Source organism: Phaenicophaeus curvirostris, chromosome 14 (assembly GCF_032191515.1).
Source record: "Phaenicophaeus curvirostris isolate KB17595 chromosome 14, BPBGC_Pcur_1.0, whole genome shotgun sequence".
In the NCBI taxonomy this organism is placed as follows: Eukaryota; Metazoa; Chordata; class Aves; order Cuculiformes; family Cuculidae; genus Phaenicophaeus; species Phaenicophaeus curvirostris.
The window spans coordinates 19,557,695-19,573,929 of NC_091405.1; the positions used below are offsets into that span (position 1 = coordinate 19,557,695).

Genomic DNA, 16,235 nt, shown 5'->3' on the forward strand with positions numbered 1-16,235 from the left:
TAACATAAATATTTGAACTGAAGTCAGATTTTAAGATCATTTAATTTTGTTAAATACCAATCCCCTGTAGACATTAAATTATCACTGTTACTTTTATAGCCATTTTTCAGTTTTTCCTTTGCAAGCATATTATCAGAGGGGCCATAATTCATTTTCCACTGGTACAGTAGTTATATTTTTTACTCACATAGGAAGTAAAATTACTATTACTTTAATGCCAAGCTCTATTATTCTACATCTATTCTTCATTAAGAGTTTTCTGAATGCTACTTAAAGGCAAAGAAATTCAAGGCCATTACACAAAATACCTAAAACACTGCCGCACAGCCTAAATTCATGCTTCACTTGAGCTTAAGAAAGCGCACTTGGGGTGTTTCCTCATTTTAATTCAGCAGAGTCCCTATATCCGAGTGGTGTTTTAAGCCCAACTGCTTTATTGATGCAGAACTTCACGTACCCTTTCTGTTTTAAGTTTCACTCACACTTAGAATGTCTTGTATTAAATGATAATGATCTGGAGAGGAGCAGGGCAAAGGAGCACCTTGTGCCTGTCCATGCTGGTGGTGCCACGGCGTGGCTTGTGCAGCCGTCCCGCTCCCGGCAGTGCCAGCGCACGGGTCAGGGCAGAGCCCAGGGCTGGTAGAGCCTGCCAGGTTGATTCACTGCAAAGAAAGAGAGCCAGGGAACTGCCTGTGTGGCCACAAGATCTCCAATTTGCACCAAAATTGAGAGATGCATATGTGACTTCTTGGCTGGTTTTGTAGGTGTGTCAGGCCCTGAGTTCACAAGCAGGTGGTGACAATCAAAACGCTTCACTAATGTCACAATTAGCTGAACCAGAGGCTGCTTAGTTTGGCAGTTTTCTGCTGAATCTATTTATAAACAAATATCCACCGTGAGTTACATTATTGATGGAATCTACCTCATATTTCATTTGGGTTTAAGCAATTTGTAAAGCAAAATCCTTTTGACTAAGCTTTTGTTGTTGCCGTTAAACAGTCATCTCAATTCCTCACACTATTTCATACTCAAATAGGATATTTTTATTTATTAACTTGCAGGCAGGATGCAAAGCTTCAGCACTTGTTTATAAGAGAGCTATTTTAAGCGATGAGACAGCCTATCGTCCTGTTGGCCTGTACAGTGTCTGCTGGGCTGTGGGGGTCCCGAGAGGATGGGTAGGCTTTTGCTTATCCTTCTATTCATGGCTGTCAGTGAAAACTGATATATCAAAAGAAAGCTGTAACTGAACCCAGGACCTGCCCTGGTCCTGCTGGCCATACCATGGCTGATCCAGGCCAGGATGCTGTTGGCCTTCTTGGCCACCTGGGTTCGCCGCTGGCTCATGTTCAGTCGGCTGTCAACCAACACCCCCAAGTCAGTTGACCCACCTTGAGCTTTGGAGTTCTATCTCGTGAGGACACAAAGAGCACTCGAGGAAAGCAGGAGTCTGGCAGGATTTATGCTCATGAACCATACACAGTTTTTCCAGAATGTTGCCTGCTGAAATCCCTCACCAACAACCAGTCATAAAGTGATTTACCTGACTGTGGCCAAAGAAAAGGCACAGAATTACTTTGTTGTTAATATTTCACTTTGTGGGAAAGAGCTGCTCTGACAAATTTCTAGTCTATATCAGACCCATTCAGAATTTCAGATGTAAAATACAGATCTTTAATAAAATCACAAGCAGTAAAAAGGCAAAAGTGATATTTTTCTTTGCTAACCACACAGGAAATTGCTTAGTTTTATCAGAAATACTGTCTCGAAGTACAATCAGCACAGCTATTCCTAAAGAACTGCTGAATACTTTCAACAGGCTGCAAGATCCATTATTTTTACAGTCTGCATGAATTGTGTGCTGCAGATAAATAAAAGATGCCTTAAGGACGTTTTATGCTAAGTGAATATGCAAAGTATCACCAGGTCCCTTTATTTTCTCACAAGCACAATGATATTTAGTGTTTTCCTTCAACGTGCAGTTCTTGAAGCATTTTAATGAGAATTCAGCTTTTGTTTAAAAGATGAGTTTCAGCTCCCATAGTTACATTGAAAAATATCAAAACCTGACCCCAAATGCACTCTTGTGGTTCAGAAGACAGCAGCGAACTGAAAACACTGGATTTTTCAGTAAAACTCCATGCCCTAATATTCAGGTCGGTACCACAGTTCCAGAATCATAGGATAGTTAAGGTTGGAAAAGATCTCTAAGCTCATCCAGACCAACCATCAGCCCAACCCCACTGTGCCGACTAAACCATGTCCCGAAGTGCCACATCTACACGTTATTTGAACCCCTCCACGGGTGGTGACTTCACCACTTCTCTGGGCAGCCTCTCTCAGTGGTTGACAACCCTTTCCACAAATAAATGTTTCCTAATATTCAGTCTAAACCTTCTCTGACATAACTTGAAGCCATTTCCTCTCATCGTATCCTTAGATAAAGGACTGGAAATTGGGAAGGACAGGGTGGGGGGTTACGCAGTTCAAACATTAGTTTCCTTTTAGTTCAAAGAGGTAGTTTTGTAGCAAGAAAGTCCAGTAGAGAGACTGTGAAAGAGCAGAGAAAGAGTGTGTTTTACAAGAAAGAATTCATTTTCTCCATCTTTTCACATCTTAGAAGAAAAAACAAATGCTGTGAGCATCAGAAGTACCAGCACCAGCAAAGCCTAAACATATTGTCCTCGACATGGTGAGTGCAGTAATGATTCTCCCTGAACTGCACAGACAATGTCTTTCTTGCTGTAGAGTTGCTTACCAAATTCCCTCCAGTTCCTGCTGACCAAAGGTTAGAAATACCTATTGGTAGGTAAACCATCTGCCTTACTTCCAGTTCTTCTAGGCTAAGAACTTCTACTAAAGAACTTGAAACCTCTTGAAAACTGCTTCTCATCAGGCACCTTCTGATATCTCATTTTCATGGAGCATTTCAGCATCTCCACCGTATCTATTTTTATACGCGTCCTACACCGAGTGAAGCCAAGGTACTTCCCAGGCACATTTCCCACACTCATGGCAGATTTCCATAAGAACGTTTTGTTGTTGGAAGGGCCGTAGCACTTCCAGTCCTGCTGACACGGCTTTTGGACATGTTGCAAGAGTGAAATAATAGGAAACCCATAATGATGTTCAAAGAGAATTTTGCCTTATCGTGTATTCATTCATGAAGGACATTAGATTTTTTTAAAATATTGTTAGCTACTTAATTTCACAAAAAAAAAAAACAGTGAATCTTTATCTGAAAGGACCATCCAGGAGGCTGCCTCTTCCTTCTTGTCATGCTCCTTCAGACAACTGCACTCAGAAAGCATTATCTTTAAATAAAAAGAAGTACTAGCTCTTCCAGCTCAGTAGACTCGCACACGAGGACTGCTTCATCAGCCTTGCCATAATAGGAGGGTGTGACTCTAACCCACGCTGTGCCACCAACACCCCCTCCCCACAGTGATCTGGCTCTGAGTAACAGCCGTGCTGCCGATGCCCCGTGGTGCCCAGCGCCCAGCCAGCTGGGGACAAGCAATGCCCTTTCCTAGCAGTAGAAACCCGAAACACACAGAGATCCAGGGCCTCAACAAGGCCAAATGCAAGCATTTAAAAAAAAACCCACACTGTAGACTCTGTCTATGCATCGTGACTGCTTTTTATCGCTGCCTTGCCAGACGGCTGCCGTCACCTTATCTCTGCAGTCACGCCTCGCAGGGACTCGTCTCTCTCATCTCAGCGTGCCCTTCTCAAGGTGCTGCTGCTGCTCGTTTTCCCATCTCCCATCCCAGCCTGCGCTCTGGATCCCATCACCCCCACACAGCACAGGGCTGCGGAGATGCCCTGCTGGAACCTTGCACATCAGCCGCAACATTTGCTAGATCTCTTGTCTGCTCGTTTCGGGGGCTGCCACCCCGCATTTGGATTTTACTCTTTCTCCACATACTGAGGCAAGGAAAAGGTGACAGCATGGGGGTGGAAGCTCTCACCAAGCGCTTGTTGAAAGATCAGCATTTGCATCTGCTATTTGCTGCCAAAAATAGCAGCAAACCTGAGCTAAGGTGAAAGACGGCACTGAGAAGGAGGAGACGCCGTGTGAGGAGCCAGGGGACTCGTTTATGGGCGATTCTGTCTTTGGGTGACTCCGGGTTGTTCTGTATTGGGGTTGCTGGAAAGGAACATTGCCCCATCCCAAAGAGACAACTAAACCCTATGGATCAATTGTGGTGGAAAGTGGTATGCCCTAAGGTCAGCGTGCTCCCCAAAATACCACCACCTCCCCCCAGAACTGAAGCATTTTCAAGTGCACTGATCTATAAAAAAGTAGAGATACACGGTTATCTGTGCTGGCCTGTAGAGGATCATTTTTAAGGGTCCTTAGAACTTCATGCTTTCCTCTGTATGTGCAAAGATAACTGTTACACCTGCAGCGCACAGCAGTGCCAGAGACTTTGTCAAAATGGCTTTTAAATTCCTAAGGCAGGTATTTCTTTCACAGCTTAAATTCAAGATTTGTTACACTTCTTGAACAGGGCACAACCAGTCTTCCAGAACAGCGTGTTTGTTTTAAATATTGCAGCACTTCAGCCAGCAGGAGAAACTATGACCAAAAAGCCCCATAAATTTTATCAGGTATTATGCTTTGGTGATACATTAACTCCTCATCCATCTTCTTGAAAGATTTCACCACTCCATTCCAGCCCTGTAGCTTCCCAGGAGGGAAGACCCAGAACAAATCTATTAGCGATACGAATAATATTGTGCGACTCATCCTCATCAAAACCCTTTTCTTCAGCACAAGCTGCCGTGCTTAATGCTGGAGCAGTGGTTAGGGGTCCCTGTGCTGCTACAGCTATATGATAGCTGTATTTAATTTTACTGTTATTCCAGTATGATCTCGCTCTGGAAACATCTACATCCCTCATCTGATTTTTTTTTTTTTTAATGCATAGAATCAGAATCATGGAGTGGTTTGGGTTGGAAGGGACCTTAAAGATCATCCAGTTCCAACCCCATGCCATGCACAGGGACACCTCCCACTGGATCAGGGTGCTTAAACTTCATCCAACCTGGCACTGGACACCTCCAGGGATGGGGCAACCATGACTTCTCTGGACAAAATAAATTGATGAAAATTAATGTTAATTGATTTCTAATATTCGAGACTTTGAGATGACTTTTCAAACACAATCTTAAATCTACCCTGGTGCCAAGAGCACCTCTTGGCCCCTACGATATAGAAAATGCTATAGAATGGGGTTTGACTTCCCAGCCCTCCTGAAGACGGACCTTATCTTGTTTAGTTTCTTCTCAGGGGAACATGAAAATCTGCATTACGAAGACGCTTCTAACTCCTTTCAGTGAATACTTAGGCTGGTGGGTGACAGCAGCTGTCTGAGATAGTGCCACAGTCACCAGTCGCCAACACATGCTCACCCAAGTCTTACCGTGCTTCAGCAGAGCTGAGCATGCACTTCCTATCCTTGATTGCTGATAAACAGCAACACCTTCCCCACGGTATAATCAGATAAAATACAATCAAGCAAAATCTGGAAGAGAGGGCATGAAGGGAATTTGGGTGGGTGGGGACTGCAAGTTTGTTTGCCTTTTTTTTAAAAAAAAAAAGAAAAGAAAAGTGCATTTCTCACTTTATTTTACTCACTGTGAATTTTTTATGCTTTCTAGGTAACATCATTGGTTCTGGGATCTTTATTTCGCCAAAAGGAGTTTTGGAGCACAGCGGCTCGGTGGGACTCGCTCTCATTATTTGGGTGCTTGGCGGCGGGGTGGCTGCCCTCGGCTCGCTATGTTACGCCGAACTGGGAGTCACTATCCCCAAATCGGGAGGGGATTATTCCTACGTTACAGAGATTTTTGGTGGGTTAGCTGGGTAAGTACCCCATCTCTATAAAGTAATTTGAAAACAGGTCTATACTGAGTATATTCAGCATGGAAAAGATATCTGACATGGAATAGACAGGGAACAATTGTCAATAAAATGCTTTTGCAAATTGATTCTTTCTGTTCTCATTAGAAATACCCATTGCCCTTTTGCAGAGCTCCTAGTGCTGCCTTCCAAGGGAAGGACACTTTCACTTCCCTCTCTGACTCATTAAAGCCCGTGACAGGAAAGAACAATGCTGTAAATGGTCTGTGTCCAAGTGGCATTCCTGCGTGCCAGCTGTGAATGCTCAGTACCTTCGACTGAGAAGCTCCAGGCATCAGGGAGGCCAGGCTGGAGCTGCTCACCAGAAATCAGAGCTGCTTGCAGTGCCACTTCACTTCCTGCAACTGCACCAAATTACAAGTGTGGAAAACAAAAAGGGGGCAATGCTGACTCAGAGGATGATTGCTCTTTGAAAACACCACTAACAGAGTATTCTGGCTAAGGGAGGAAGGGACAAAGGAGAAGAGGTCATCAGTTATATTTGACTGTATTTTTTATTTTACTTTTATTCAACAAGAAAAATGAAACTGCCTGCCTGTACTCCCAGCTCACTAGAGAAGCTTGCTGTCCAGCGTGCTCATTTCATAGAATCATAGAACCTTTTGGTTGGAAAAGACCTTTGAGATCACTGAGTCCAACTCTACCTGTCCACTACTGAACCATCCCTGAGCACCTCATCTAATTGTCTTTTAAACCCCTCTAAGGATGGTGACGCCACCACTGGCCTGGGCAGCCTCTGCCAGGGCCTGAGAACCCTTTCAGTGAAGAAATTTTTCTTGATATCCAATCCGAACTCACCCTGGTGAACCTTGAGGCTGTTTCCTCTCATCCTAGAGAGTGAAGAGGCAAATATAGAGGCCATGCCATGTGTTGGAGGTTTATTTGTAAAAGATAAGCACCATAACTGCAAACTAGAGAAGAAGGAAAAAAAGACGAGAATGTTCCTTCTCACCTGAGATGGAGAACTAGCTCCTAACAGTGGAACTGGCTGCTGAGCTACAGTAAATTAGCACAGGCGTAACGCTGGCAGGATTTTACCCCGTTCCATGAGCTGCCCCTGTGCTTGTCTGCCTCAGCTCGGTGCTGCCCAGGCACAGCCAGCGCCGGTGAACATGCTAGGTGACAAAGTAGTGCTCTGGTCATTGTCAGACTTCAACTGCTGCCTTGCAATAGTTCCCGTGAATGTGTGTTTTTTCAGTCAGAGGAGTCACTCCTCAGCACGTTGTTCTCCTTTGCACAGAAAATTACACTGGCATCACAGCACAGGTTTGAGAAAACAGCAACATTGGCTTAGTTAACCAAAATCCCAACTCATCTTTACTGAGGTCTGTTTTCCTGCTGGGGGCAGGAGTTGAACAGCAAAGCCCCTGCTTCCCTGGGACTCTGTGGCCAGCGCTCAGCAGCTTCCCTCAGTGCCTGCTCCTGGGATCAGGGTCAGCAGGCAAAGACCAGGAAAAAACACAGAACTGCACAAGCAAGCAGAAGCCCTGTCCTGGGAATAGCGCTGTGAGGGAGGCCAGAACCATCCGAGTTTCACAAAGCCAACAGAATTTTGCTCTCTAGGGGAGAAAAAGAAAGTAATTGGAAATCAAGTACAACTGAACCCGGCTTTAACTGTTCCTCGCTCACACCCTGTGCTGCATTCGGACAAGGTGCGTGGTACCAGAAAGCACCGGGCTGTACAATTGCTGTAACAAACCACACACACACTGTTTGATCGCTAGCTTGGTCACTACCCAGTATTTACCCAGGAACGCTCCCACCCCCCAAAGCAGGGAGCTCTCTGCTGTGGCTGCAGCTCAGTTTCCAGGATTGCAATACACAAGCACCATGAAAAAAAGCACAACCTCATCATCTGAACGGCAGCAGTGCTCCCGTTCTTGCTTTCCAAAGAGACTTCATCTTTTCTCCCCAAAAAAATAAACCATGACAAAAGCATGACAAAGGGTTGCCTTAGACAAGAAGCCTGCAGGTAGGTATAAAAAGCAGGAGGGCAGTCATATTTTCCAGTAAAACCAGGCAGTTCAACTCTCTCTTCTGATTTAATCCTTCTGCAGCAAAGAGCACCAAGTTCAGCACACAAAGCTGTAGCGCATCTGCCAAAAGATTTTCTGAGCTTTTCTCGCAATGGCAAATCTGGGTGGTTTGGTCTATTCACACAAAGATGTTTATTTGATTGTAACAGCCACTAGAGTATTACACACCCTAATTTCTGTGCCTGGCTGTATTGATATTTAGTTAGGTAAATACAGATATAAAAATTATAACACTGCAAGGTGTAATGTACAAAGGTGAATGGAATAAAAGAGAGAGGCAGCAAAGGGCCACCTCCTGAGCTAGCAGAAGCTCTGGCTGCAGAGCAGCAGCTCTGCTCCAAGTCCAAGTACACCTAGAGTACACTTCAGTGCATGAAACGCTGCCAGAAGCCCCCACGATGGCAAAACTTAGCTGGAGATTGTCCTGCAGAAGGGATGCTCCCCAGCAGCTTCACCAAGTGAAGAAGGAAGAGGTGAGGGAGAGCTCCTGTCCCACTGGGCTCTGGTCTGAAATTGGAGAGCAGACTTGCCACTTTCATCCTCATCTAGAAATCATCTTGGTTTTAAATAACATTTGTGAATGAGCACACAAACTGCAAGGATGCGTCACATCCCATGCTGCTAGAGCTGCCCGAGCACAGCTCATCCGCTTGCATACAGGCCTACACGTCTATACAGCTCATGAAAACCACATCACCTGAAACAGTAAATAAAAGGCTTACTATGTATCTTTGCAGAAGAAAATGAATGAATTCATCTTCATGAAAAACCTGCTAGTGCATTTCTGACAAACACAACTTCTTCTGAATGCTCAGCAACAGCACTGCAGCTGACGCAGCTGGTTTACCAGCAGTGACCGATGACTGGACGCGTGTCCTTACCGCAGATCAACAGTATTGAAAACACCTTCCACCTCGATTTGTCAAAGTGTGTGCACTGTGACAGCGAGGGTATCTGAAACTCAGTTCTGCCTGCAGGAAACTTAACCCTGTGACACTTCAATTATAGCTGATCTGGAACAGTTGTGCTTTCCTAAGAAAATCATATGCTTAACTCTTCCCACACAGCCGACGACAAAAGGTGGCGCTTTGAAAGCAAAGACTTCCTAGAAGACTCAGAGTGTTGGGTAATCATATCATAGTTAATTCCCACCCACAGCAAAAAAAGCCACAACCCCACAAGCAGTTTACCACAAGAACAGCCGTTCCCAGCTGTCTGGGCCTCCAGCTCCTGGTCCTCACCCTGGTAGCCACCAAAGGCACCACAAGAGCAAGTGCTCACCAGTGCAGCCCCAGCTCCGACAGCTGGGGATGTGAATGTGATCTCAGTGACCAGCGTGGATATATTTTTCTCAGAAACAGACTTTGGTTAAAACTTGCCACCCAAAAAAAACAAGATAAAAGTGGGCCTACATCTTAGACAAGCTTCTGTCTTATTTTAAAGCCAGCTCTCATATGAGCTTCCCATTTGACAGTGCAACTTCATCACTCCCTGCGAAAATTCTGCATTTACTTTAATTGGTGTTATCGGTTCTGCATGTATTTCAATTCAGCATGAAATAAATTGACTGTCAGGAATCTATTGAATTATTCACATTCCCATTAAACTGCATTCCACCCAATACCAACTGTAATGCGCTCTATATCACAGCAGAGAAGTAAGGGCCAGTTTTGCCTGAAATACCTTTTTCAGAATAATTTTTCCCACTGAACATTTTTATCAGAGTACAGTTCTCCATCTACATTAAGCACGTGGGTTAAGATAAACGCAACGGGGCGGAGCTGGTGGCCTCTGCCCACCAAACACCATAGGCAGCAGGAGCCATGAGGGCTGAACCTGGCCTCGCGCGGCACCAACAGTGTCCTATCAGCAAATTATTATTTCAGGCTTTAAGTGATATTTAGTTTTCAGTGCTGCAACTGAGCAGCCTCTCTGTTGGATGCTCCATTCGCCCAGCAAGCAGGATCTGCAGAGCTACCCCAAACCGGGAACCCTCAGCACCAAACAGCACAAAGCAGTTCCTGAAGAATGTTGCTCTAAACCACAATGAAAACAGTAAAAATCAGGAAAAAAAGGAGTCACACAACAGAATATTGAGAAAGGGATTAAAAAAACCCTGAGTTTTAAAAGCAGTAGTACCTTTTGGGAAGGAAACCAGCTCTCACATCATGCCAGTTTACTGAATTAACTCTCTGGTAGTTAACAAGAAAACGGAAGCATCAGATTGCCTCATAATTCTCAGGAAAAAAAGGCAAAGTGAAGGACTGAGAAACACTCACCACCTCAACCCAAGGAGCAGCCGGCGAGCAGCAGTCCCTCCCTCCAGGTTAACAGCACCAGGTGGGAGCTCCCCAGCTCTGCCAGGTGGAAGGGGCTGGGAGGGAGCCACATTAAAGGAGCAACCCATGCAGTCAAGAAATTACACTGCTTTGTTTGGAATTGTCATTTCTGATCCTCATTTGTGCTGGGCATCCCTGCACACTACATTAGTGCATGTCTATGAATGAATTAATGTGTGTAGCTGTATGTACAGTGTCTGTATGTATGTACGTGGTATGAAGGATTTCACTTCCTTGCAATAACTGCTTCTCATCACAGAAATTATAAGACTTCAAATATTATAAAACACTAACCAGACCCAGTGCTGCTGTTATAAGTTTTTTTTTTTTCCTTTTCCCACAGTGAGGAATCAAAATATCTCACATTTCTTGTTTGGAAGGGTACCTCACTGCTAGGTGTGACCAGGACAAAGGTGCTCGGTCCTGATGCTTTGGGAACCATCGCAAAGCACTGCACAGCCAAACATGCGTAATCTCCTCCAGCACACACCCAGCACTGCTTTCTTGTGCTTTTTCTTATCTTTTCAGGTTTCTGCTGCTGTGGAGTGCGGTGCTTATCATGTACCCGACCAGTCTGGCCGTCATATCACTGACCTTCTCAAACTATGTCCTGCAGCCCGTCTTCCCTAACTGTATCCCCCCCTATAATGCCTCCAGGATCCTCTCCATGGTGTGTTTACGTGAGTATTTGCTTCTCGCGCACACACAAAGCTTGCCTCGGTTTTGTATGGGACTGCTCAAAGGGCTGCTCCAGCCAGGCTGGGGTCACAGCCACAACCCGCAAGGCAAGCGGGAGGGTCCCAAAACAGGCACCGTGACGGCTGTGGGATGTTCAGGCCCCTCTCACTTGCCTGCAGCAAGCACAGGGAGCTGGCGTGGGGCACAACAGCACCCAAATCGCTATGGGTTCTGGGGAAAGTGGCAGCAGGTGAGCTCATGGGATGAGGCAGTGCTGAGCCACAGGTGACCCATGAGCACAGGTGACCTGCTGGCACAGGTGACCCACCACCCTTCATGCTCATCCTATTCTTCTATGTTCACAAATGTGAGCGTGTAGGAAGCACAACACGCCATCAGCTCTGCATTAATTACACAGGGAGCCAGGAAAAGTGAACCAGAGCTACAGGGACTGAAGGCATTCACCATTTCCATGAGGAGGCAGCAATCCCTGCACACTGAGCACCACTCAGGCTCTGTTCCTAGAGCTGGAGGGAGCAGGGCCGAGGGGGGAAGGCTGCTGGCCGCAGGGATGCCCCTGCAGCTGGGAGTCTCCTAGGGAAAGGCAATGCTCCTCCTCACACTCGCTCCCCGCCACGCTAGAGCTCCCTGCAGGAACGTGTGCATCAGTCTGTGTTTTTCAATGCTTTGACTGTGTGTTCTTAAATAAACATGATTTCATTTCACTGAATTCAGTCTTTTGCTCTCCAGTCCTTCTGACCTGGGTGAACAGCTCCAGCGTTCGATGGGCAACGCGCATTCAGGACATATTTACAGCAGGAAAACTCTTAGCCCTGGCCCTTATCATTATTGTGGGCTTCATACAGATCTTTAAAGGTACTCTGTGAGACAGCTCTAACACGGGTATGGTACTGTCAATAGACTTGGTTTTTCCCACTTACTGCACTGTTTCCTCCTTACAAAGCGACTCTGAGCGCTGGGTTTAGCCAAGCTGAGGGGCTGTACACTTGCACACACAGCCCTGGAAAGGACGGCACAAGATAAATCAGCTGTATCCCTTAAAGAAATCCCTTTCCAGCCCACCTAGGTGGTTTTCATAGAATCAAGGAGGGCAGCTAAGGATGTTTCAGAATAGTTGCTGAAAATTCTTCTTAAATTTGAGGTGCTCTGGGTGTAAAATGAATAAGTGATGTCTTGCCCAGGGCAGGAAGACACCTGCTTCATTTTAGACACTAGTCTAATTTCCTACGAAAAGCCACTTTTAAGATTAAAAATAGGCAAGAAGTCTTGCTGATTCACCAGCTTAATGGAAAGCAGAGAACACAAAAGGCTCACAGTGTTATTATTGTGTATGTGATGAGTCATATAAAGGAAAATGAAATATGACATTTACAAAGAGCAGAAAACTTGTTTTCTCAGTGGTAATAGTCCCACAATCTTGACAATCTTCCAGCCCCACAGACATCTGATTTTTCAGTATTTCTACTAAACAACATCAAAATCTTGTAAAATAAAAATGTATTAAGAACAGGTAAGAATTTACCCTGCCAAGGAACCATCCTCAGGCAGTGCAGGCTACCAAAGGGTCCCGTGAGTGGTGGTGACATCAGTGCTGTGGCACAGATGGCAGTGAGAGGTGCCCGTGTGTACAGCCACCTGCCTCCTGGGAAACAGTCCTGCAGAAAGCCCTGGTGGCAGGGAGAGCGTGAAGTCTCAAATCCAATAAGGAATAAAGATAAAGAATAAAGAGCAAAATTTTACCTGTTTTCCAGTGTCTCTGGTAGGTAGGGATGGCTTAACCTCTTGCTTGCACTCTCCGTGCAGGAAACTACAAAGAGCTGACACCAAGCAACGCATTCAATTTTTGGATGACTCCATCTGTGGGGCATTTAGCATTAGCTTTTCTTCAAGGGTCGTTTGCATTCAGTGGCTGGAACTTCTTGAACTACGTAACAGAAGAACTGGTTGATCCCCGCAGGCAAGTATCCATTTCCGTGCTATCCATGTTTTCTTGGAGGTGTTGAGACATTGGAGCCATCTGGTAATATTATTTGTTGAAGAAGCTGCAGAGATGTCCTTCCATGTCTATAGGATCGGTATTTCTAAAGGAGAGAGAGATTTTTTATTTGGAACAGGTAGCAAGCAAGTTAAAGAAATTAAAAATATATCGCAATCAAATCAAATTCAGCATTAACTGAATCAAATCAGCCTACAGACAAAGCAGTATCTTTATGGCACTATTCAATCATACACTGCTTCTACAGCAGAAATTTAACCATTGATGAGATGCCACACAAGTATCTGCAGGGAGAATCACTTCCATTAGAAAAATGTTGAATTAGGCTGGAAGGCACCTTCCTTTTTCACCCAAAGGGGACCTGAAAGAGATTAGAAATTTATTGTGAGATGAAGACACCAGTCCCTGCCCCAGCACGCCTGTGGGCACCTGCCCACCAGTGCAGCCAGTGCTGGGTCGCTGCTGGTCCTGGCTATGAAAAGGGCTTGAAAATGATTGATCACAAGCAGGAAAAGCTGGAGGGAAAGTGATTTTTAGTTTAGTAAAGCAAAGCTCAAATATTTCAACATCTCTGAGCTGATGAAGTGGAATGGCAAATGCCAAGAGCAGCTCTTGAAGGGTTAGTTATTTCTGGGCATCCGATGCACACAGCAATTAAGCAAGGAGAAGTTGAAGCTGTTGCACAGCCTGGATGGGAATGGATTAAACCTGTAGCCTTACGAGCAGCTCTGCACATGCCTCCACACTCCTGATTGGTAAAGTGCATGTCCAGAGATCTTGGCATGAATAAAAGAAGTGTGGTAATGTGTACCTGCAATGAAACACCAAAATTTTAATGGACCACCAGAATTTCTGAATAATAAAAGTTATTACTTATAAGGCAAATATGGCATCAGTCGTGAAGTAAAAAAAAATTAATGAATGGACTTTATTATTTTTGCTGCCTCTGAGGAAACTAAAATACAAAAAAAGTAATTGAGCAATAAAAAAAATATGACACAGAGAGGAAAACACAATATTGTGTAGATACAGAAGAGTTTGAGTGTCTGCCTCTACAGAGGTCTCTGGATCCCATTCATTTTCAGAGCAGGTAAAAGTAAAGCAAAGAAAGATGTTTTATTCCCCCACTCGTGCCTGTAAATAGGGTGGTTTCTGAGAAAACACTATTTCGTTTTTCAGCAACATGCTGCCTTATTCCCAGCCAACAGCCCAATGGGAGCACATGGCAGTTTTGTCGCAGGGAGCTCACAGCTGCAGATACTACATTTCATGGCACTTTTTGTTTTCTCCAACCTGCACTGGGTCAAAGAGCTGATGGAAACACAGCACCCCTCCAGACAAACAGCCGATGAACCCACCCCACTGGGTGACCTCCCCCGGGCTGTATGTTGTTGTTGTGGTCTCGCTGTGCATGACTGTGATTTCTTATCTACCCTCCTAATTCTCTTATTAGGAACCTACCTCGTGCCATATTCATATCCATCCCATTGGTGACATTTGTGTATACGTTCACCAACATTGCATATTTCACTGCCATGTCACCCCAAGAGCTCTTGTCCTCCAACGCTGTGGCGGTAGTAAGTAAACCATTCCCTGGATGTCTAAAATACACTTTGATTTCAGTTCTGTGCTTTGCAGTGTATTTCAGTTTCTCTGCCTTCTGTTGCTTTAGACATTTGGTGAAAAGTTACTGGGCTATTTTTCCTGGGTTATGCCAGTCTCAGTGGCCCTATCTACATTTGGAGGAATAAATGGATACCTTTTTACCTCATCAAGGTTAGATGGAGTACAATTTTATGAACGTTATCTAATTTGGGGAGGGGCTGTTTTAATTTCATTTGCTAAAGGAATGCTAGCGAGACAGTTTGGATGTTGTAGAACATGATATCGTTGCCGGGCGTGTTGGATACATTCAGTTATGAATTGCTCTGTTTCAAATCAGCAAATATAATATAGAATTGTGGAATCTCTTGCAAAATAATCCTTATGAGCTACTTAAAGTGTCTGCAGATGTGGAATAACTCAAAGTAAGAGCCAAAGACAGCTTTAACATGGAACCAAAGTAATTTTAAATCAATAAAGCTCCAGTAGCTACAAGCAAAACTGCGCATCACTCAATAAGGAGTTTCAGGGCCTGGTGCTGTTCCCAGTTACAGGCATTTGCACTTCTGTGCAGGAAAAACCTCCTTTCAGGCAAGATGCTTCACATGCACACTGCTGACAGCAGGACCAGAATCTCTAAAGTCTATATAATATAGTCTGTAAAGTATTATTTGACCTCTCTGAACTTAACTAAAAAGTTATTAAGAAAATTTGATGAAAGAATCCAACTCGGGGACATTATTTATCTCAGCACCTCCATGAGTATCATGAGATGTGATAAATTTGAATGCATATGTAACAGGTTACACACTTAGAAGTGAAACCTTCAGGCATGTTTAACCTTATCCAAACCCTTTTGACACTGGAAATATTATCTGAGGGGGGGTTTACGCCCCTCACAGCATTCATCCCACCGTGGGTGAGGAGGCCAGCAGACAGGGACAGAGCAGATTTCAGTCCTCCCCCTCAGATGTAATTTGTCATCTCAGCGCAGACCATTTCACAGGTGACATTAACTGTTAAAGGCCTCATAGGAGGGTCTGGTTTAAATAACTCACCCCAGGCTATGCAGGCGGCCTCCCCATCACAGCCCAGCACCTGCAGCTCCCTCCCACAGCAAGACCAGTGCGGGCAGTTGAAATTAGAGATGTTTATGGAACTAGATATTGAAAAGACTGTTGTACACCCGGTGAATTCAGCAGCACTGTTCTTATTTCCAGGTTATGTTTCTCCGGTGCCCGAGAAGGTCATTTGCCGAGTTTGCTTGCCATGATCCATGTCAAGCACTGCACGCCCATCCCTGCCCTGCTCGTCTGCGTAAGTTTTACCGTCTCTGCTCTGTCGCCCTGTAACCCACTCGGGCATGGAGAAGCTCTTAGAAATATTCACAGAATCACAGAATTGGAAGAGACCCACCGGATCATCGAGTCCAACCATCCCCATCAATCACTAACCCATGTCCCTCAGCACCTCGTCCACTCGTCCCTTAAACCCCTCCAGGGAAGGGGACTCAACCCCCTCCCTGGGCAGCCTCTGCCAGTGCCCAATGACCCTTTCCGTGAAGAATTTTTTCCTAATGTCCAGCCTAAACCTCCCTGGCGGAGCTTGAGGCCATTCCCTCTTGTCCTGTCCCC

General features: G+C 45.0%; 1 protein-coding gene across 3 annotated transcripts in view; it reads left to right on the plus strand.

The window, feature by feature from the left end:
* Positions 1 to 16,235, plus strand: part of SLC7A10 (solute carrier family 7 member 10) — a 31,055-nt gene that overhangs the window by 11,878 nt on the left and 2,942 nt on the right. Inside the window, exons 2-8 of one of the 3 annotated variants that reach the window (XM_069868537.1) lie at positions 5,668 to 5,872; positions 10,833 to 10,984; positions 11,733 to 11,858; positions 12,807 to 12,960; positions 14,453 to 14,576; positions 14,672 to 14,775; positions 15,822 to 15,918. In XM_069868537.1, the coding sequence (XP_069724638.1) occupies positions 5,668 to 5,872; positions 10,833 to 10,984; positions 11,733 to 11,858; positions 12,807 to 12,960; positions 14,453 to 14,576; positions 14,672 to 14,775; positions 15,822 to 15,918 (962 nt within the window). The remainder of the gene's footprint in view (positions 1 to 5,667; positions 5,873 to 10,832; positions 10,985 to 11,732; positions 11,859 to 12,806; positions 12,961 to 14,452; positions 14,577 to 14,671; positions 14,776 to 15,821; positions 15,919 to 16,235) is intronic. The other 2 variants (XM_069868538.1, XM_069868539.1) reach the window with 2 other exon arrangements.